Genomic DNA, 23,787 nt, shown 5'->3' with positions numbered 1-23,787 from the left:
TGCATGGGGCAGCTATTTGGAATTATACTGTGTGGGAGGCACTATGGGATCATGATAGTGTGGGGGCTGAACTGGGGGTGTATGGGCGAGATCAGAGGCGTGGCTTAAAAGGAAAAAAAAAAAAACTTGGCGCGCTGCATCGGTTGTCCCTCTTTGTGTTACTTGAAAGTTGGGAGATACGCCTTTAAAATTACATTACACCGTAAAACCAGTTTCACATAGTGGAACTGCAGGTAAACCGCCCTTCCCCAGTGGCAGCCACCGTTATACCAGATCTGTACAGACTTCCTTCTATTAATCCAGCAAGAACCGGATAATCATACAGAGAAGTAAATGATGGACCTGTAAACATAAAATAATGCAAATGCAACTATCATTTTCATTAGAGGAATAGAGTATGGTTATTCTTCCATCGGTCACGTGAGATTAGATAAATTCATAGTTTTGTTTTAGCGGATTATCAGAATTTCTGGATTATAGGAATTTTACACACAACGCAAGCCGGAAATATAAATAAAATGTGTTTATTCCTGATCAGCTTTTCCGTGTCAGGTCGTAACACCCACATTTGGTCGTTCAGTTGCCGATTACAAACGGCAGGGAAGACAATATTGACCCTTCCCCCAATCAATAAAGTTACAAAGATCAAATACACAAACAGGTTCAGTTCAATGAAAATAAAACAGCTCAAGCAATAACGTAGGAGGAAATCCCCTGTACAGATCACTTCCCTTACAACAGGCTGCCCAGGTGATGCTCAGGAAATGGGGTGTGCGCAGCAAAATCCCTCCCCCAGCCAAAGAACACGGCCAACACGTTACCCTAATTGTTTCTATAGGACCGTTTACAACTCAGAGCTGTGAGCAAAACTAAACCTAGTTAACAGTGGTCCAAGAACAGAATGGGCTGTGAGCGGGTACCATGGCACAGGGTGGTGACCGCTACAGTCCAGGTATAGACATACCCATAGCTGTGAAAATCAGATCTGGACATTCAGATATGGGGGCTGGAACATGAAAATCCTATGAAGAATTAGCACCTCTAAAAATCGGCATACAAATGGTATGGCATAGCCACAGATGGCAGTCAGGGGCTATGCTGGTACTATGCCTTTGGCAGTCAGGGGCTAGGCTGGTAGTGTGCTTGCCACCTCTACTGGGACCTTCCATGCAGACCAGATATGTACATTATGTGACTGACCGAGCAAGACCCTCAGTCTTGTTCTGATGGGCATCATACAAGTCCTCCAGGTGGTTCATAGAAGAAGTCCAGAAACAAAACGCAATATGTGGGCACCCCATCCCCCAAACTTGCATTACAAATGACAGGGGGGGGGGGGGGAATGGAAGAGATCAAATATGACCAGTCTCTAGATTAAAATGTCGACATCAGAAAATCTACAAGATAAATGAAACCTTGTGAAGCAAAATCAACAAGCCTACAAAATAAATAATCTGTATGAAAAACATGCCCTGTGCAAAGTGCATTACCCATACGTGGCACAAGTGGGCTCGGTGCCAGTTTTTAAAGCATGTTTTCTAGTTTTATGTAAAGAAAAAAAAAACGTAATCATCGTACAATGGAAATATGTGCATCTTTGTAATACGCATTGTGTTACACTTCCGCACACTTTCCAAGATCTGTGCTTGCGGTCAATGAATGTAAGCACCCTGGTTTACATTCAGAACCTGAAAACCCTTCCTGATAACTCATATAGCTGAGGCTTTGTTACAACTCCAGTACTATCTACACTTCTACATTGTAAAAAGCCGGTCAGCCTTGTGAGAGGGACTGGTATTATTCACTGACTGCAAGCATAGATCTTGAAAACTGTGAGCAGATGAAACAAAGTATATTGGAAAGTTGCAGATATTTTTTACAATGATTAAGCATAAAACGGAACGCTTTACAATTACAAGTGATTCAAGGAATGTACAAGAGTAAAATAAAATATATATTCTAAAAAAAATAATAAAAATAAAAAAAGATACAGAATATAAAAAATTCCAATGTTGAAACTAGTTTTGCACCCCACTCTAAAGGGAGCGGCGTCAAAAAAATTAAACATAAAATTTAAAAAAAAAAATCTCTCAAAATAAATTCAAAACCATCCTCTGGCTGCGTCAGACACATGGTTGAGGGTCATTGAGTGGTTCCACTTTTCCTTTGGTAACAGGACTATAGAAGGTCAGAGGCCGTTCTAGGAGCCCTAGGACACCGGCAGCAAACCCTCGCCACTGCCAACCTGACTGAACTCCCGATCATATCGGGTCTCACAGTCACATTCTTCTACGAGAACCACCTCTTCCCACGACAGCCATCCACCGCGACAGAGTAGGGGGACATGGATGCGCCTGGACCGGGCGGGGGCGCATGACGTACAGGGCTGAGGAAGTCCAAAGGGCCAACCCGGAACATAAAATGAATGGCACTGGCCAAAGCAAAATTTATTGGGAACCCGCAGTGGAGCACAGTTTTTCCTGAAGACGTTCTGGAAGAAAGAAGTAAAAAAAATATTTTAAGGTGCCGTTCCCTATATTATTGATTTAAAAAAAAAAAATAAAAAAAAAAAAAAACAAAACAGCTGAAAAAGCAATTATAAAAACGCACATTCCAGATAATTTACCCCTGAGTCATAGTAAATTTTCTGCTCTCCATTCGGCCATATATAGTGGTATTATGGGCCCGGTTACCCCTCCCCCAAAGATTTTACTTTGAGACTACCCTAAACTTTAAGGCCGGGTTCCCACGGGTCGCATATGCTGCGTAGAAACTGCGCAGTGTATCCGACCTGCACCTAATAAAAAAAAACGTACTAAGATTTACTAAATCTCATCCACTTCGCCGCTACTGTAAATGCTGCAGAATATCCGAACAGAATTCCGCTGGACCTGGCCCAAAGACCCTGACCGCTCCAACACAACTTAATTACAACTTTTTACGAGAACGATGGCGGCTGTGGTGGTATTGGGATTTGTGGTAATGGGAACCAAAAGGTTTCAAGGGCAATGCAAAACACACAAAGTTGTTGTAGGGTGCCGGCATCAGGGGGTGTCAATATTCTAGAACGGCAAGACCATGAAGCAAACTTGCTTACCTGCATAAACGGCAGAGCATTGCATCTCGATCTTTTCAAGGCATCTTGTCCGATTGGCAGCACCTGGTCAGGGCGAGACCTAGTTTTCTCCCTCTGGATGGTATTCTCCCAAACCAGTTTCCTTTGGAGGGCACCTTCTTCCATGGGGTTGTTTGGAGGAACTCTAGGCATTCCTTGGGAAACAGCCTTGAAGGAATCAATTTTGCCCCTTCTGATAAAAGGGTTGTTGAGGAAGGACAAAGGTTGAACTCTTTGAGTCCCGAAAAAAGAAGTCACTTGAGGTCCTCCATGATTGGTGTCCAGGTCCTTGAAGGCAGATCCTTCTTCAAGGAAAGGAGCCGAACTCACCAAGGAGGCAGCCAGGAGAATGAAGAGTAGGAGCATTCTCTTCAGTAATAAGGCAGGGCTAAGGCTGTACAGTCTGGGGATCGGTCCCCTTTCGTCAAGCTTGAAGGGTCTCGGGAGACCCCAGAGTCATAAGATTTACCTTCTCAAAACACTCTAGGCACCGTAATGCCTTATATACCCGGAAGAGGGAGAAGGACTTATGGGCTGAAGATTAGGAAACTTGGATGGAGATTGAAACGTTCCACACTCGTCACACCTGTTGGAACAAAAACAAAAAAAAAATGGGTTTGTTTCTGGTGAAGAACAGATCTGGGGTCTGGTTTCGGTCAATCAGACCTGTTTGAGTTTCATAGAAGGCAGGTGAAAGGCGTCTGTACACAAGATATTGCCACCAGACAGCTCAGCGTACAGAAGAGGTCGACACAGCAGGTCTGGACCTCACCCGTGAAAACAAAAATATATCACTTCTGAAAACAGCAATTTATCCAAAGAGTAAATCCGTCACGCAACACTAATGGTCCAAAAAAAGAAAAATAAAAAAAAGGTTTGATCTAGAAGATCAGGTGTGATCGCTCACATACATTGCCCCAAAATTGAAGGGACATTGGGAGAGATTTATCAAAAATGGTGCTCATAGCAAACACATTCCAACTTCCCCCCCCCAGAGGCAACTCCTCCGCTTTCTTACCACGGTTTGATAAATCTCCCCATTTTTTTTTTACATAATCCAGTGCATCGTAATCTGTGGTACCCACCGACCAGACCACGATCCAAAAACGCCACCATAAAAACCACTGGCATCTGTTTTAACATTTTCTGTATAATATACAAAACATATTATACACGCACATTAACCCCTCGGAGACAGACTATTTTTCCATCGTTGCGTTCCAAGAGCCACAACTTATTTTTCGTTCCACATAACTGTACGAGGACTTGTTTTTTTGTGGGACGAGTTGTCGTTTTTAATAGCACCATTTCATGTACCTTGTAACGTACCGGGAAAGTGCAAAAAAAAAAATTACAAATATTGGTTTTAATGGGGAAAATACAAAAAAACAGCAATTTCCCCATTGTTTTTTGGATTTCGTTTTTATGGCGTTCACCGTGCTGTCAAAATTAAATGGACGCTTTATTCTGTAGATGGACAGGATTACAGCAATACCAAATGTATATAGTGTTTTTATGATGCACTCATTTTACCATTTCGGAGGAGTACATATGACTTTATTTAAAATGTGACCAAAAAACTAAGTGCTTGCATTGTGAATTTTTTTCCTATGGCGTACGCCCGACACGTTAAATAACGTGGTATTTTAATAGTTCAGACTATTACAGGTGCGGCGATGCCGATTAGGTTGACTTTATTGCTTACAGTATTGTGAAAAGTGGGAAAAGGTTTTAACCATTTACATTTTTTTATATTTTTAAAAATAGTATTTTTACATTTCTTTTTTTTACTCCCCCCTAGGGGACTTTACCATGCGATCTATGGATCACTTATGCAATACTTATGTATGGCCTTTATCTGGGCTCTACTGAGGAAAGGCTTCATAGGGCACAGGTCGTCTATCATTTGCCGGAGTCGGCCATTACGACCACATGAAATCAAGTTTCGCCTTTCCACTTGATAAAGGAGTCGGTATGAACGACGCTGGTAGAATAGTAGAAATATTGTGCTCTGAAACAACGAGAAAAACAAACTTCTAATACCAGAGGCTGTGTATCTGCAGGTTCAGCAGTGCCAACCTCGCCCTGTGTACCCTTGTCAAGTTCAGACCTTGGGCTATGGGTTGGTGCAAACCACATATTACCAGGTCAGGACGCAGAATTAAAAAAAAAAAAAAAAAAAATGCAACAAGACCCTAAGCCATGTGCACACAGCGCAGATACACATAATGAGAATCTCACAAGCAGCCAATCTGAGGCCGCTCTCGGAGTTGCATTGGGTGGCAGTGTTCATGCTTGACCGCTGCGTCATACAAATGCATCTCTTAATATATTGTTCTTCATGGGTGGGGCATGTTAAGCTCCACCCCTGGTCTAAAGCACCTCCTTAGAGGGCCCATTTTCAAGTTCATTTGCATAAACCCTGCGTCTCCAGGTCAGTTTTGCAGGACAATCCCTCGACAGGACGGCTTGGAGGTATGGAAACGCTTCATCACCATGGATCTAGAAATCAGTGGGGGGGGGGGTCCTAGAGGTTGTCCCACCTAGTTATCATATACCGAAGACCGGTGATCATTTATCCGCTGGAATACCCCTTTAATCATTGTGCATTAAAAATAAAAACTATTGAACTTTGAAATCTACATTCTGTTTCAGTTCCTCACCACCAAGAACTCTGTTTGCTGTCAGTGAAAGAGCACTGTTTACATTCAGAAGCTGGTAAGCTTGTCCTACCAAATCCTACTCATACAGCGGATAGGGATTTTACAACATATCAATGAAGGCAATCGCTATCAGAACCGGAGACAGATTTGTATTAGTGCTGTTGAGCTCAAAGAACATTTTCTAGACAGACACATTGTAACAAATCCTCAGCTGTTTGAGCAGGACATGATTGAGATTGGTTTTTATACTCCGGATGGAATAAAGGTGGTTTACATTTAGAGGCCTAAAAGCGGTCCCACAGCTGAGTGGTTGTTACATTAGCATTTATCTCACTGAAGTTGGTCTAGAATGACTACATCAGCAGCACAAGCCTCTCTTGTTCCGATAGTTTGTCACAGTGTATGAACCTGGAGTCCAGGCTGTTTAGGTCACAGAGGATTGTCTAGACTGGATACAAATGTAACAAACCCTAATGTTCACAGATCTGCACCTCTTATATAAAAATGAGAAGATCGAATTCAATGGATTGTAGTCGGCGGATTACAATAAAATATATTAGTCACTTCCACTGTACTGTCCATCGTCACCCCGCCTGATAGGATATTACCCAAGTATCCGGCATCAACCGTCTAGCTGTCGCCAAGGCAACAACTCAGCTATAGGGTTGAATGCTAAAATTATTTATTTCTGAAGCAACCACTAGGGGGAGCTCACTGCATAGGGATTCAAATTATAAATGTATTCAAAGGCAACTGTATAAATCAGCATAGAGTTAGCTCCCCCTAGTGGTGGCTGCAGGCTGCGAAAACTTTATCATGCAACTATGCCTGTAGGAAGTTTTTATATTATTAATGGGAATGTTATATACTTTTCTAGGACTGTCCAATAATCTCAAATTATCCAACACCTAACAGGGCCCTTTAATGGTCGGATTAAAAGAATATAACAGCGCTATGTACTATAAAACATGGTCTCCGTGAAAGAGTCTCCTGCTGTTTGTAAAATTAGCGCACAGCCTCCAGTCACCGTCAGATGAGGACAATAGAGTTCTCCAGAGCAGCGCTCACACTAATCTCATAAACAGGATACCTTTCGTTAGGGAAGTGGCGAATCTGTAGCCAGAACCGATCATTCGCCATTGTATCTTCTGTTACTGGAGAGAGAACGGCTCGCTCTCCGCACATTTGAACATCAATGGAATAGACGAGGAATTCATTCCGTTTTAAAATTATTTATTCGGATTAATTCACACCTGACGATTTACTGCAACGTCTCCGCTCATATAGCCGCTGTGCCGATTGCGGGGCCCATTTACATCATAAGAGCGGACATTGTTCCAGATATGCACGTTAGCACATGGCACCTATGGACTGTCCGCCATGTTATAAATAAAGCTGCGGAGATGGCCGGACAGAGCAGTCACTGGGACAGGTCGTATTTGGACAGGTCGTATTTTCATCTTTAACCCCTTAGTGACCAGCCTATTTTAGGCCCTAATGACGAAGCTATTACTTTCGTTTTTCTGTAGTCCCATTCAAAGAGCTATAACTTTTATTTTTCCATCAACATCGCTGTAGGAGGACTTGTTTTTTGTGGGATTAGTTGTACTTTTTAATGGCCCCATTTTGTGGTACATATTTTTTGATAAACTTTTTTTTTTTGGGGGGGGGGGGGGTGGGGAGAAATAGAAAACGCCGTTCACATTGACGCCGTGCGGCATAAATAACAATTTACCTTTCATTCTCTGGGTCGGTACGATTACGGCGATACCACATATGTAGGGGTTTTTTAGGTTTTACGACTTTTGCACCAAAATTATTTGTTTTTGCATCGTCGCTTTCCAAGAGCCGTTATTTTTTTATTTTTCCATCAATGTAGTGATACGAGGGCTTCTTTTCGCGGGACGAGACGTAATTTTGATTGGTACTGTTTTGGGGTACATGTGACTTATTGATTAAGTTTTATTATGACTTTTTGGGGGGGCAATGGAAAAAAATAGCAATTTCGCCATTTTTTTTGCGTTTTTTTACGGTGCTCACGCGGAGATACCATATAGGCGCACTTTTATTTACACTTCAACTAAATAAAACCACTGGATTTGAAGTGTCATCCCATGTGACTGCTGCAGCCTCATCCCAGGAGGCCGGTTTACAGACAACAGAGGAACGTGTTGCCATGACAATAGCGTAGGTCTCCACCTGAAAACCTGCACCACAATTTGGTGGGGTTTTTCAGGCGCAATTCGCTGCGAGTTCTAGGTCGGATATTGTTACGTAGTTTTACGCAGCATATCGGACACGTGGGAACCTGGCCTGAAGGGCATTACAAGGGTATGTTCACACAGGCTATCTTCAGCCGTTTTTCGGGCTGTAAACGTCATGAAAAATCGGAAGCAGAACGCCTACAAACATCTGCCAATTGATTTCAATGGGAAATACAGAGTTCTGTTCCAACGGGGCGTTCTGTTACGCCCCATGTTTAAATAACGGCGAGTAAAAAGACGCCCAATAAAAAGAAGTGCATGTCACTTCTTGAGCTGTTTTTGGAGCAGTTTCTCATTGACTCATCAGAAAAACAGCTAAAAAAACGGCTGTAAAAAGAACCGCAAAAAAATGGATGAAAATCAGAGGCCGTTTTCGCTTGAAAACAGCTCAGAATTTTCAGCCGTATTTTGTCAAGCGTGTGAACATACCCTAATAATTAGAATTCATTATGATTTTCAAATTTGTCCGTAAAAAATGTTGGCGGTCTGATTTTTGGATAGATTGTCCGGATGTAAATTAAATGTTAAAAAAATCTGGCTGGCATCCCTGGCTAGAGCTTAGATCTGGTATCTGGTACATTTGAAAGCGAAGATTGTGGGCCAGGGTCAATGCTGTAGGTGCAACATTCGGGGTGCTACACTCATTTGAAGTCAGGGAGCAGGATGAAAACTCACTTCTTGGTTCTGTGTCTGTGTAAGGGAGGGAGGAGGGGGGAGCTGCAAGTGAGAGCAGGAAGATTGATCACAGCCTGGAAGGGGATGTACCCATAGGCAGGACCCAGTGCAGATTTTCTGCCATGGAAAACTGGCAGCGGAATCGAAAAAAAAAAAAAAAACGTTCTATTAATCATAAAATTCAGCAGCAAATACTGTGTTTTTGTTGCGCACATTGCGGTGGATTTTCTGCAGAGGTTTTAGGGTATGTTCACACGGCCTATTTTCGGCCGTATTTGGGCCGCAAACGCCTGAAAAATCGGAAGCAGAAGCCTCCAAACATCTGCGCATTGATTGTAATGGGAAAAACTGCATTCTGTTCCGATGGGCCGTTTTGTTGTTTTTTTTTGTTTTTTTTAAACGGCCGCGTAAAAAGAAAAACGGCCGCAAAAATGTGCAGGACACTTCTTGGGACTTATAGCAAGCTTTGTGGACCTGTGGATTTTGTTTTTTTACTGCGATTCTGCTGCGGAATCACCATACAAACCGCAACACAACTTGCAATTTTTAGTGAAAAATGTATGCTCCCCTACAAGGGTAAGAGGAGGAGCACAACTACCCCCCCCCCCCCCCCGGTCACTTACCGACACCGGGTGGAAGATTCTTGGTCTCTTCAGTTCTGGCGATTATGTGAAGATATATGGATGCCGACATAAGGGACACGCGTGAACTCGGCACATCTTGTACTTCGATTTTTCTATGGTGTGTGTGTATCAAGCGCTACCACAAAACATTAGGAATTTATGCAAAATTGCACTAAGGTGCCTATGAGTATAAAGTGCTGGGCGGCATTCTCACAGTGTGCCGGGTGTCTAATATTTGGGTATGGGAGTAGATTATGATTTTTTTTTTTTTTACTTCAAATCCAGGCTGTATGTCATAAAAGTTAAACTTGTTCCGGCAGCAAAAGGGCTATGTCTAGGCCTCATCGCCACCATGTCTCAGCCCATGTTCACACCTGCGGCGGCGTTTCCTTGTTCTGCTCAGGGAATAACGGAAGCAACGGTTCCAATGCACAACGCTATGGTCTCCGGTAACCTCGGCCGGATCGGAGACAGAGGCCCCTAACGAAGCCTCCAACGCAGATGTGAACGAGGCCTTACTTAGACGCTCATTCACTTTAAAGGTGCCCTGAAACGCCACAGCACCCCTCCCCCCCTTTAAGTTGTCCATAAGCGCGTACATTTGATTTTTATGCAACGACCATACACAATAAATATATCAATGGGAAAGTCAAGTGGAAGAAGAAAAGTCACGTAGTTGAAGCGGTCCCATGACACGAGCGTAAAGCCGCAATCTATAGGGTAAACGCTCTGGGAATAAAGAATTATAAGACCTTTTAGGAATGGAGGAGTCGTGGTTGAGGTCCGATACTGGGCACCGAGATACAGGATGAAACTGTCACCTACTTGTGTGAGGCTGGGTACACAGGGACAGGTGTAAAGTGGCCGTCCACCTTTGTGTTATCCCCGGGCTCACTATGAAGACTCAGCTGTCCCCTCAACCGTCGCTGCTCAATACTGATCCAGCGACATCTCTACATGGAGATTTATCTGACACCCGATTGTTTGGAATCAGACCAAAAATGCATATGAACATATTACCTGATCTGGAATAGAAGCAGTTGGCAGTCAGGAGGCACAGAAATCACTTTACATAATTTCCAGGTAGGGCACAACTGCTATGCGGCTCGTGGCACAATATCTGCTTTTCCATGCCATCATAGAGGTTACCTGCAACTGCCACTAGGGGGAGCTTACTGCATATCTATGCAGCTCCCATGGAGTTCAATACTAGCTGTATAAATGAAGTTAGCGCCCCATGGTGGTGGCTGCAGGCAGGCACTTATTTATCAAGTTCACGCAGAGCATGTATGAGCCGTGTTAAAAGCCACGTACACCTTTGAAATCGTGGTTAGTTTTAAAAAAAATAAAAATGTATATCAGTGTGTTTGGTGCAACTTTCTAAACACTTTATTAAAAATAATTTGAGATATAGCTGCTTTGTATTCTGTATACAGAGAAGCTGTATCTAGCGCTTAAACCTGTATCTGTCGGGACTGACTGGTTCAGTGACAGCGGGTTATGAGCTTAGATGTGATTGATCACAGACCCGCTGACACTGAACCCGTCAGTGCCGCTGACCTGACTGATTCAGTGCACGATACAGCTGCTCTGTATACAGGATACGAAGCAGCTGTATCTTAAAAAGTATTTAGAAAGTTGCACCAAATACACAGATTTTTTTAGTTCTATTTTTTAAATAACTATCCACAATTTCAAAAGGTGTACATCGCCTTTAAGCCTCACAAGAAGTAGCTTTGTGACTGCTTTACTTCCCTGGTACGTATATTTTGTGTCACATGATGTCTTCTTCATTCACATCTAAAGCTTAAATTTAGATTTCTGTTGGTCGCTGGTCACCAGAGAGAAGTGCATTGTGGGAGAACAGAGAACAGTAATGCAGTTAGGGCTCATTCAGACCAGCGTATATGTAGCCCGCAGGGCAGCCGTTAATACAATGGCCGTCCCACAGACTCATGTATTGCAATGGGACCATTCACACGATGGTTGTTCCAACGGAGCATGTAAAGGGTCAGTACAAAAATAGGACAGGTCATATTTGACTGCGTGTCACGGATCCCTCCATAGACTAGTCCAGGGGTGGGGAACGTTTCTCTGCAAAGGGCCATTTGGATATTTATAACATCATTCGCGGGCCGTACATAATCAACAACTAAATAATGCCCCCCCATAGCTGCCCTCCACAAAGTATAATGCCCCAATTGCTGCCCCCCACACAATATAATGCCCCACACACAGTATAATGTCCCCCATAGCTGCCCCCCATACACTATAATGCCCCCCATAGCTGCCCCGTACAGTATAATGCCCCCCGTAGCTGCCCATACAGTATAATGCCCCCCGAAGCTGTCGAATACCCAGTATAATGTCCCCTCAGCAGCTACCATATGAGCTCCCCCCTCCCATACCCAGTATAATGCCCCCCATAGGCATGTACATAATAGAAAAATAATAACATAACTACTTACCTATCCCAGTTCCCACGACAGGTGGATCCTTCATCCTCCTCTGCACTGTGAGTGACTCAGCGCAGACAGGCGTAATGACGTCACTACATCGCGCCTGCCAGCATTGAAACCAACTGAGTGTGTCCTGCGGATGCAGATTCAGTTGGAAACGAGACCAGCGCAGTCAGTGCTGTGTGGCAACGGGGGCCCTGCTGACCCCCCAGGCTTAGGGGCCTGGTCAGAATTGCAACCGTTAAGACCCCTATAGTTACGCCACTGCCAGCCCAGGTGTACACAGGCAGTTGTTAGGACATACCGAAGTATGGCCTAACAGGAAATATGGAAAACCAGCCCTGGGGTCCTTCAATGGACCCTGGGCTGTCTGCCCATATATGGTATGTCCCTCGATCGCTCACGGGGATTCTCTGTGACGTGATCCAAAGGGCATCCCCCCCTTCTCATTTATCCCTTGAATGCCAGGGTCAGCTTTTATCGCAGCATTCAAGGGAATAGCGGCAGAGATGAGAGGTTTCTCTGATCTCCGCCTTTAGAGCGGGGCTGCGGCTTTGTAATACAGACATTGCCCCGCTCCTGACAACACGTGTGCGCTCGCGGTTAGCATGAGGTGACGCGGCCGGCGCTGCACTATTGAGCGGCGGCAGAGACACTGAATACAGAACACGCGGGTGTTTTGTAGCACGCCCGCCATGTTCTCCGTCATCAGGGCCGGCAATCATTAGTGCAGCACTGGTCGCATCACCTCATGCTGACCGCGAGCGCACACGTGTTGTCAGGAACGGGGCAATGTCTGTATTACACAACCGCAGCCCCGCTCTGACTACATTCATGTGTTACTATACTAAGCTCTGTGGCCGCACGGCTTCGTATCGAAATACACGAATTAACGGCATTGAACAGTTGGAGGGTGCACGGTATCGAAACAGTATCGAAGTTGCGATGCATTGTGCAACCCTATTTTGAATACTTTGAGGGGTGCAGTTTTTAAAATGGGGCGACTTCTGGGGGTTTGTATTGTATGGACCCCTCAAAGCCACTGAACTGGCCCCTGTAAAAATGGCCTTTTGACATTTTATTGAAAATCTGAGAAATTGCTACTAAAGTTCTAAGCCTCGTAACGTCCTAGAAAAATAAAAGGATGTTCAGAAATCGACGCAAACAAAGTAGACATTGTGTAGTATTACTAATGGACTTACAAGCAAAAATGCTAATTTTTGTTGCTAAATTTTGGTGTTTTTCACAATTAAATACAGAATGGATCGACCGAATTTTACCACTAACTTAAAGTACAATGTTTCACGAGAAAACAATCTCAGAAGCGCCTGGATAGGTAAAAGAATTCCAAAGTTATTACCACATAAAGTGACATGTCAGATTTGAAAAATGAGACTGTCAGGGAGGTCAAAAGTGGTAGCAGCAGGAAGGGGTTAAGCCTAATGAAGGCCCCCAGTTCTGCCATGGCCGAGACCATACTGTAGATACATCTGACAATACGGGTCATGCACATGGCTGAGGTGTTGGAGGGCTCCATTAGGCCTGTATCGTACGTCTTCACGTGGAGACGCGTGGCATGACGTATGTATGGAGGCATAATGGAGCATTGCTTACCACAGGGGGAAGAGGTCTCAAAACGTAGAGCAGTTACCCATGGCAACCAATCAGGTCGCTGCTTTCATTTTCCAAAGGGCATCTGTAAACTGAGAAGTGGAATCTGATTGGTTGCCATGGGTAACTGCTCCACTTTTCCTTTGATACATCACCCCACAGTGTCCAGCAGCACATGGAGTCCGGGCAGTTCATACTAAGGAGCCATGCGGCCTTCCTCTAGGTAAACATAGAACACTAAAGCCAAACCCCACTAAAATCTCACAAAAAAAAAACGACATGGTGTCCAGGAAGCTGAGACATGGGGTGCTGTTTGCTGGTATGAGGACCCCCACCATAGAGCTCCTCAACTTCCTGAACTCCTGTGAGGTATTAGTCATAATGCATCATTTTGCAAGCAACTGCACCAAATTTATTAAAATGGCGCACACCGCATGAGACATTTGAACGCTCTCTACTATGGTGGGCGACATATACAACATATTCCATCGACTACTACGGTCACACTTTGTGCTTTTAAGAGCAATTTATACTTTATAAACTATTTCATAAGTTGTAAATAAGCCAGCAGTGCATAGGACACCCCATAACCTGTAACATTTATAACAAATAGAAATTAAGTCACCTCTTTAGAAGTTTCCAATCAAGACTGACATACATGAAGCATGGCCCGGTACACACACATAGCCTCCTTATCACACCTGTGACCGACCCCTCCCCCCATCATGTCTGCTTTATTATAGATAATTAGCGCTACAAGATCCAATTAGAAACAATCAGTCAGGCATCGCGGCGGGCGCCCTCTGTCTGTCAAAAGCATTTTATGCAGGCAAAGGGAAGGCAGCTCAGGAAGGACCCACATAGACATAGAGTGGTTAATGTACTTCCGCCACCCTCCCAGGCGCCGGTCCTGTCAGGAAAGGGTGTGTAAAGATGGCGCTGCCCATGCAGAGGTGCTGGGCACGGCTGCGGGCATTGACCTTACCCTGGCCGGCTGCGGGTTACCATGCCAGGCCGAGGATTTGGGGGCTGGACAACATCTATAAACCTGACCCTAATGACCCAGCGACCAAGTGCTGGCATAAAGGGCCGCCGTATGAGGCCAAGTTGTATGGCCGCTTTGGCAGCGCCTCTGGGGTTAACCCCGAGAATCTGTGGCCGAGCCCACAGCAGCTCCAGGACATAGAGGAAGAAGAGAAGGAATGGTGCCCGAGCCTGAGAGAGATGTTGGACCGGCTGGAGGCCACGGAGAAGGAGGAACTGCGGAAACAGACGGAAAGGTCAGCGCTCAGTCACCATAGCAACCGCAGAACTATAAGTCCCAGCATGCCCTGCCTGAGTTTGGTGGGAAGCTTGACCAACTGCTATTCCCAGAAGAGGAGGGTAGGGTTCTGAAGGCACAGCTGGGCCCTATTGTACATACAGTAGTGAACACTAGATGGCGCCAAACTATGTTGCACATATGGACTAGGTGTAAACATACTTTTCCCTCAGGTACCTTACAAATTCCACTAATCCGGCACCCAATAATCCAAATTCAGGATATGTTTAACCAGACTTGGAAGTGGTAATCCATTATAAGACTTGACTGGTTTAAAAGGCTCTGTCACCACATTATAAGTGCCCTGTCTCCTACATAAGGAGATCGGTGCTGTAATGTAGGTGACAGTAATGCTTTTTATTTAAAAAAACTATCTTTTTTTCACAACGTTAGGAGCGATTTTAGTTTATGCTAATGAGCTTTCTTAATGCCCAAGGGGGCGCACTTTTACTTTCGACCAAGTGGGCGTTGTACAGAGGAGTGCATGACCCTGACCAATCGGCATCATGCACTTCTCTCCATTCATTTACACTGCACTAGCGATATAGATATATCACTATGTGCAGCCTCATACACAATAAGGGTGAAAATAAGGCTACAATACGTCGGCAAACATCTGCCCATTCATTTGAATGGGTTTGCCGACGACCTGTCATTTACGCGTCGTCGTTTGACAGCTGTCAAACGACGACGCATAAAAATACAGCCTCGTCAAAAGAAGTGCAGGACATTTATATACATTATATGCGGGACACTTCTATACATTATATGCGGGACACTTATATACATTATATGCGGGACACTTATATACATTATATGCGGGACACTTATATACATTATATGCAGGACACTTCTATACATTATATGCGGGACACTTATATACATTATATGCGGGACACTTATATACATTATATGCGGGACACTTATATACATTATATGCGGGACACCTATATACATTATATGCAGGACACTTCTATACATTATATGCGGGACACTTATATACATTATATGCAGGACATTTATATACATTATATGCGGGACACTTCTATACATTATATGCGGGACACTTATATACATTATATGCGGGACACTTCTATACATTATATGCAGGACACTTCTATACATTATATGCGGGACACTTCTATACATTATATGCGGGACACTTATATACATTATATGCAGGGCACTTATATACATTATATGCAGGGCACTTATATACATTATATGCGGGACACTTCTATACATTATATGCGGGACACTTATATACATTATATGCGGGACACTTATATACATTATATGCAGGACACTTATATATATTATATGCGGGACACTTCTATACATTATATGCGGGACACTTCTATACATTATATGCAGGGCACTTCTATACATTATATGCGGGACACTTATATACATTATATGCGGGACACTTATATACATTATATGCAGGACACTTATATACATTATATGCAGGACACTTATATACATTATATGCAGGACACTTATATACATTATATGCGGGACACTTATATACATTATATGCGGGACACTTCTATACATTATATGCGGGACACTTCTATACATTATATGCGGGACACTTCTATACATTATATGCGGGACACTTCTATACATTATATGCGGGACACTTCTATACATTATATGCGGGACACTTATATACATTATATGCGGGACACTTATATACATTATATGCGGGACACTTATAAACATTATATGCAGGACACTTATATACATTATATGCGGGACACTTATATACATTATATGCGGGACACTTATATACATTATATGCGGGACACTTATATACATTATATGCGGGACCCTTATATACATTATATGCGGGACACTTCTATACATTATATGCGGGACACTTCTATACATTATATGCGGGACACTTCTATACATTATATGCGGGACACTTCTATACATTATATGCGGGACACTTATATACATTATATGCGGGACACTTATATACATTATATGCGGGACACTTATATACATTATATGCGGGACACTTCTATACATTATATGCGGGACACTTCTATACATTATATGCGGGACACTTCTATACATTATATGCGGGACACTTCTATACATTATATGCGGGACACTTATATACATTATATGCGGGACACTTATATACATTATATGCGGGGCACTTATATACATTATATGCAGGACACTTATATACATTATATGCGGGACACTTATATACATTATATGCGGGACACTTCTATACATTATATGCGGGACACTTATATACATTATATGCGGGACACTTATATACATTATATGCGGGACACTTATATACATTATATGCGGGACACTTATATACATTATATGCGGGACACTTCTATACATTATATGCGGGACACTTCTATACATTATATGCGGGACACTTCTATACATTATATGCGGGACACTTCTATACATTATATGCGGGACACTTCTATACATTATATGCGGGACACTTATATACATTATATGCGGGACACTTATATACATTATATGCGGGACACTTATATACATTATATGCGGGACACTTATATACATTATATGCGGGACACTTATATACATTATATGCGGGACACTTATATACATTATATGCGGGACACTTATATACATTATATGCAGGACACTTATATACATTATATGCGGGACACTTATATACATTATATGCGGGACACTTATATACATTATATGCGGGACACTTATAAACATTATATGCGGGACACTTATAAACATTATATGCGGGACACTTATATACATTATATGCAGGACACTTATATACATTATATGCAGGACACTTATATACATTATATGCGGGACACTTATATACATTATATGCGGGACACTTATATACATTATATGCGGGACCCTTATATACATTATATGCAGGACACTTCTTTCAGACGTAATTTGAGCCGTTCTTCATTGAACTCAATGAAGAGCAGCTCAAAGTTTACGGCTGTCAGAGAAGCCTCGCAAAATGCGAGGAGGAGCAATTACGGCTGAAAGGAGGCAGCTGTTTTCTCCTGAAAACAGTCTGTCTTTTCAGACGTAAAAGCCTCTCATCGTGTGCACATACCCTAAGATGGGAATACCCCTTTGAGGCCGGAGCTCTGCTACGAAGTGTCGTCTGTATAGTTAAAAGAGAGTTTTATTCATCTATCTACACAACCCACCACCTATCGGGTCCATTGATGCCGGAATCTTCCTGCACTTTTGGGTCCCCTGCGCGGATTGACAACAGCTGATGTGCCTAAGCACAGAGGTCCCAATTTCCTGCGCGGATTGCAGGTGATGAGTGTCCTGCCAGGCTCCACATCTGTTCCTTGGCTTCACTTCAGTCTTCTATGGAGAAGCTCTAGAAAGTCAAACACTGGCAGCGGTCACCAGAGTGCCCCCTCCACCCCCAATCCACATCAATGTTCCCCAACTTTTTGAGACCGGGACCCACTTTTGGCCCAGATTTTTGTTTGGGAGCCTGCCCCCCTACCGTACTTAGCCCCATTTCTTCCGACGTATCTCAACATTATTTCGTAGTTAGATTCCGGTACTTGGCTCCATTAGAAAAATAAGTCCCTGCAACATAGAAAACAATGAAAATCGTGTGTGCCGTGGAGGGGGAGGCTCAAGAAACCTGCTGAAGGGCGTCACTGAGGCCCGACTATGGCCGTTGATGGTTGGTCATGTGACCCGACTTTTCCATCAGAGGCGTAGCTAGGAGTGACGCAGGTGCGATGATGTCACTACATCGTGCCTGACTGCCCTGAGCCGCCCATGGCTGATTGATGGAGCAAAGAGCCGTCAGCGCCTTGCTCTAGCATTGAATTCAATTGTATCTGCATCCTGAGGACGCAGATACATTTGGGACTGGAACATCAGTGAGTGGCTCGCAACCCCCGGAGGTCTTCACACGACCCCCCCCCCCCAGGGGGTCGCGACCCACAGTTTGAGAAACGTTGACATATGGGCTCATCCATCCTGGGTAAACGGATACTGGGTTATACCTAGTGCCAGGCATAGGGGGCGGAGCATGACACACGGATACAAGGACACTAAAGAAAATCCCTGTATCGTGCCCTGCACTAGGTGTAATACAATGTCAGAGACCAGCTCAGACAGCGCCTTGACTAGGGGGTCCCAGTCCCACCAATGTTCTTTCCCGACACGTCCCAGAGTACTTTACCGCACCTTCATTAAACATTTTATTCTGTTTCTTTAAGGAAGCGGCTGATAGCAGCCAACTTGGCTAAAATGCCCAAGATGGTGGAGGAGTGGCGCAGATCGAAGAAGGAGGCGAAACAGAAAGAACGAGATGAGAAAGCCAGAAAAGAACGTCTCTTGGCTTTCGCCCGGGAGAAATTTGGCGTCCATGTAGATTCCCGTAGCCCCAAGTTCCAGGAGTTGATGAAGGAGCTGGACAAGGAGGAGAAGAAGAAAATGAAAGCCTTGAAGAAGAAGCAAAGGGAGGAAGAGCGGGCAGCAGTGGCGGCGGTCTTGAGTGCAATCCCTGCAGCCGCGAAGCCCGCACCTCCCACCCCTGATACCCCGGTGTGATGCCGGATTGCTCTGCTTTAACAACGATTAGACACCGTCATGCAACTTGTATTGAACGCGTTGCTGTTCCTGCTTAATAGAAGACGCGTTTCAGTGATGTCATTCTGTGGCCCCCCCGGTGTACCAACTGATCGTATAGACACATGACTGAAAACACAGCGCTAACACGAAGGTGGGGTTCCCTATATCAGGGTGGTATATCCATCATTCAGAACAGTTTATAGCGTTGGACGACCATAATATGATTTCTAATAAAATGAGAACCTCAAGTTTTTCGTGGTACTTTTAACTTTAGGTTCGGCACAAATTTCTAGGCTGGTTAATAGCGTAATATTTATGTGGTGTGTGAACCCGGCCTTCGCCATCACTTTCTGCTAGTATGGGGGAGGGGTGCTAGCAGCTGATTAACAATTCTTGTACGAGGTGCAGGTTTATCATACCACGGTAGAAGGCCTCTCTCACGCGTTTCACACCAAATTACGCCTGCCATTGACTTCAATGGGGAGTCTGCATCTCTGCAGACATATACATTTTTCCGTGTGTAGATCCATTGGAAATCCAACGCAGAAATCTGAGAAGCCTCAGATTTCTGCACTGTATCCTGCAGTAAATATAGGTCAGGTTTGCCTGTGTGAACATAGCCTAAGGATCACAGGCTGCAGCGGTCACATGGACTGCCGCGTCATCCAGGGATGTCGGGCTGGATGTCAAGAGAGGGACGCGTCACCAAGGCAACGGCCGGGTAAGTATGAATTTCTTAAACTTTTACCTCGGAAAGGGCTGCCCCTTCTCTCTATCCTGCACTGATAGAGAGAAGGGGCTGCCGATTAGTGCAGTGCAATTTTGCATTGAAAACGTGCCCGTAAATACGGGTGGAATACTGGTGACACCGGAATCGTATTTACGGGCACGGGTCCGTAAATACTGGTGCAAAACGGGTCGAATACGTGTGACACCGGAGCCGTATTTACGCCAGTATTTACGGGTGGGAAAAAATACGTTCGTGTGCATGAAGCCTCACTGTTCTGTTTGGGGTTTTGGTGGTATTTCAATTTATAATGTGGGTGTAAATTGGGCAGAGTACATCAGGGCATAATAAGAGGGTATAATAATGGGGTAACTAAATAATAATTCGCAGATATGTGGCCGGTGTCGCACTGATAAATGGCGCCCAATCTTATCCGCTATTGGAACGCTCTGCACATTTTGCATCGCCATATTCTGAGAGCCAGAACTTTTTTATTTTTTCTCCAACGGAGCCGTGTGAGGGCTTATTTGTTGCGGGACAATCTGTACTTTTCATTGGTACTATTTTAGGGTACATGTGATTTTTTATTTTTTTTTATAAATTCTTTTATTTTCATTTTGTTATTTTGTATCACAAAGTATTCAAAGTATACACAACACAGTTAGGAAATGGCAGTGCAAAACAGTCAACAGGCCACAGGTCAGCTATCAGCATCACATAAGTGTATGGAGTCACCTGAAAGTACCATGTCGCTGGAAGCCAATTTTTAAAGAATCTCCGATATGCACCCTGAACCCGCAGCCGTGCATGGTATTCCAGAAGCGAGCATGAGAACAGTAAGAGGAGGAAAGAAAAGCAGAGACAGTAAGAGGGAGAGGAAAAACGGGGAGGAGGGGGGGGGGGAAGCTGACCTGACACACCGGATCTAGGTGTGAATTCACAAGGCCATGATGGTCTTATATTCCGCAGTTGTTTGAAATCGGATCCATTCACGCCGTGTTTTGAGGAAGGAGGCATGGGTCCCCTTCATTGATGCCGTGAGGGCCTCCATTCTCATGATCTCCTGAATCTTGCCGAACCACATGCCCACTGACGGGGGACAGGACTGTCTCCACAGTGCAGGAACACACGCCCTAGCCGCATTCACCAGGTGGCGAACTACCGAGCGTCTATACGTAGACAGGGGGACCTCACACAAATGGAGCAGGAAAAGGCCCGGGGATCGCGGGAGGGGGAAATCCGTAAATTTTTAGGAAATGCGCCACACCTCGGACCAGAACCCAGTCAGGAGTGGGCAGTCCCAAAAAATATGCATGATTGTACCCACATGGTCCCCACATCTCCAGCATAATGGCGAGGCCGCCGGGATCATTGAATGCAATCTGGAAGGCACCCTATACCAACGGGACAGAATCTTGAACCCTGCCTCCTGAAATCTACTGGCCATAGAGGACTTATGCGTCTTGGTGAACAGGCGGTCCTTTTGTTCAGGGGTGAATGTCTCGCCCAAGTCCCTCTCCCAGCTAAGCAGGTAAGGGGGTGGAGGCAAATTGGAGGGTGAGATCAAGAGAATATAGAGTCTGGACAACGAGTGATGGATCGTGCCCGTACCTGCACATAGGAGTTCAAACGGGGAGCAGTCTTGCGGTTGCGCCCCAGGATGCTCTAATGACGCCAGGAAATGTCGCAACTGGGTAACCTGCCATGCCGAGAAAGGGACCGGATCCGACAAAGACCGTAGTTGAGCGCTCGACATCCACCTCCCATCCTGCAGAAAATGTACTGCCTGTCCCTTACCCGCCCTCAACCATAATTGAAATGGGCCGCTATCCAGTCCCGGTGGAAAAGCAGGATTGCCCAAAATCTGGAATAACGGGGAGGGGGACGGCGAGAACTCCGCCCGAGGAAACACCCATGCCGCGACTGCAAGGGTGGGACCTATTGTCGGGTGTGTCCGTGCGACCAGGGGAACATGTCCACCCAACCACGGTAGTGCCTGTATAGGGACAGTCATAAAAGCCTGTTCCATAGATACCCATTCTTTTATCCCGCCGTGTCGGAAGCAGCCTAAAATTCGTGCCAAGTGGGAGGCGTGATGATAGGAGACAAAGTCCGGTAGACCAATGCCCCCCTCCCTCTTTACACGAAAAAGCAAGGATCGGGCGATGCGCGCTGGTTTCCCTGCCCATATGAATTTGTTCACAAGGGACAGCAAGGATTGAAAGAACGGGCGCGGGATATGTATCGGTAGGGCCTGTAGGAGATACAGAATCCGTGGTAAAATGTTCATTTTAAGGGTATGTGCACACACACTAATTACGTCCGTAATTGACGGACGTATTTCGGCCGCAAGTACCGGACCGAACACAGTGCAGGGAGCCGGGCTCCTACCATCATAGTTATATACGATGCTAGGAGTACCTGCCTCGCTGCAGGACAACTGTCCCGTACTGTAATCATGTTTTCAGTACGGGACAGCAGTTCCACGGAGAGGCAGGGACTCCTAGCATCGTACATAACTATGATGCTAGGAGCCCGGCTCCCTGCACTGTGTTCGGTCCGGGACTTGCGGCCGAAATACGTCCGTCAATTACGGACGTAATTAGTGTGTGTGCACATACCCTAAGAATTGCACACCTACGAAACCAGGTAAAAGTGGTGATTTTTTTTTATCACTTTTTATTAGATTTTTTGGGCAAGCAAAGTGACAAAGAAACATAAATTCTGACAATGTTTTTTGTATTTATTTTTTTTTTTTTACAGTGTTCACAGTGCGCTATAAATGACATTTTACTTTATTCTGCGGGTCGATACGATTACGGTGATACCAGATGCATATAGTTTTTTTATGTTTTGTGGCGATTGCGCAATAAAATCACTTTTCGATAAAATTATTTCTTTTTTGTGTCACCGTATTCTGAGAGCCATGATTTTTTTATTTTTCAGTCAAAAAGAGCGGTGTAAGGGCTTGTTTTTTGCGGGACGGGTTGTAGTTTGTATTGGTACTATTTTGGGGTACAAGCGACTTTTTGATCACTTTTTATTCTATATTTTGGGAGGGTTGATGACCAAAAAATAGTGATTCTGACATTGTTTTTTAATTATTTTTTTTGCGGTGTTCACCGTGTGGGAATTTTTTTTTTAAGATTTTCATTTTTTTCCTATAATAAAAGACTTATTATAGGAAAAAAAGCTTTTTTTTTGTTTTTGTAACTTTTATAACTTGTTTTTACACTTTTATAAAACATATTACTTTATTTTTTACTTTTTACTTGAAGACCTGCAGCACTGATCGCTGCTGTAATACATTACACTACCTACTAGGTAGTGTAACGTATTATAAACTGTCAGTGTGACGCTGAGAGTCACACTGACAGGAAGCTTATGAGGACCGGCCTCCGGCTGGTTCTCATAGGCTGCTGTGCATGGCAGACCCGGGGGCTGTTGTATAGCCTCCGGTTCTGCCTTATAACCGACTGCAGCACCTGCAATCGGTCCCCAGGAAAGTGTGTTGTAGCAACAAACTTTCCAGTTCGTTGCTACAACACACTTTCCCTGCGATCACATGACCGGGACCTGAACTAATCAGGTCCCGATCATATCTCCGGGACCAGAGGCAGGTGATAACAGCGCGATCCGGGTGTCAGCGCTACTCTGAGACACCCGGATCGTGCTTTTAACACCCACCGTGAATTCACGTCAGCGCTGCACAGAGCCCAGCAAGCGCCGACGT

The 23,787-nt window shown here is 44.5% G+C and overlaps 2 protein-coding genes across 3 annotated transcripts; one reads left to right on the top strand and one right to left on the bottom strand.

Moving 5' to 3' along the window:
• Positions 1 to 508: 508 nt before the first annotated feature.
• On the bottom strand, positions 509 to 14,685 carry LOC142750177 (DAN domain family member 5-like). Of its 2 annotated transcripts, none has more exons than XM_075859033.1 (3): positions 14,036 to 14,685; positions 3,098 to 3,701; positions 509 to 2,491 (listed from the first exon to the last, which is right to left on the bottom strand). In XM_075859033.1, the coding sequence occupies exons 2-3, from the start codon at positions 3,479 to 3,481 to the stop codon at positions 2,210 to 2,212; spliced, it is 666 nt and encodes a 221-aa protein (XP_075715148.1). In that variant the 5' UTR covers positions 3,482 to 3,701; positions 14,036 to 14,685; the 3' UTR covers positions 509 to 2,209. The 2 variants fall into 2 exon arrangements, with proteins under 2 accessions (XP_075715148.1, XP_075715149.1); XM_075859034.1 differs by lacking the exon at positions 14,036 to 14,685 and adding an exon at positions 11,809 to 11,887.
• On the top strand, positions 14,275 to 19,575 carry GADD45GIP1 (GADD45G interacting protein 1). The gene is made up of 2 exons (XM_075859031.1): positions 14,275 to 14,690; positions 18,973 to 19,575. Exons 1-2 carry the CDS (start codon positions 14,344 to 14,346, stop codon positions 19,304 to 19,306), a joined length of 681 nt encoding a protein of 226 aa, XP_075715146.1. The 5' UTR covers positions 14,275 to 14,343; the 3' UTR covers positions 19,307 to 19,575.
• Positions 19,576 to 23,787: the final 4,212 nt, after the last annotated feature.

This window comes from Rhinoderma darwinii, chromosome 3 (genome assembly GCF_050947455.1).
Source record: "Rhinoderma darwinii isolate aRhiDar2 chromosome 3, aRhiDar2.hap1, whole genome shotgun sequence".
Taxonomy (NCBI): domain Eukaryota; kingdom Metazoa; phylum Chordata; class Amphibia; order Anura; family Rhinodermatidae; genus Rhinoderma; species Rhinoderma darwinii.
Note: the sequence above shows the minus strand (reverse complement) of the source record. Positions and strands in the feature narration are given on the sequence as shown.

Excerpts from the sequence above, each read along its gene's own strand:
- GADD45GIP1 (XM_075859031.1), top strand. The coding sequence starts at position 14,344 with ATGGCGCTGCCCATGCAGAGGTGCTGGGCACGGCTGCGGGCATTGACC. Across the intron at positions 14,691-18,972 it reads CTGCGGAAACAGACGGAAAG|GAAGCGGCTGATAGCAGCCA; the intron begins GTCAGCGCTCAG and ends TGTTTCTTTAAG.
- LOC142750177 (XM_075859033.1), bottom strand. The coding sequence starts at position 3,481 with ATGCTCCTACTCTTCATTCTCCTGGCTGCCTCCTTGGTGAGTTCGGCT. Across the intron at positions 2,492-3,097 it reads ATGCTCTGCCGTTTATGCAG|AACGTCTTCAGGAAAAACTG; the intron begins GTAAGCAAGTTT and ends TCTTTCTTCCAG.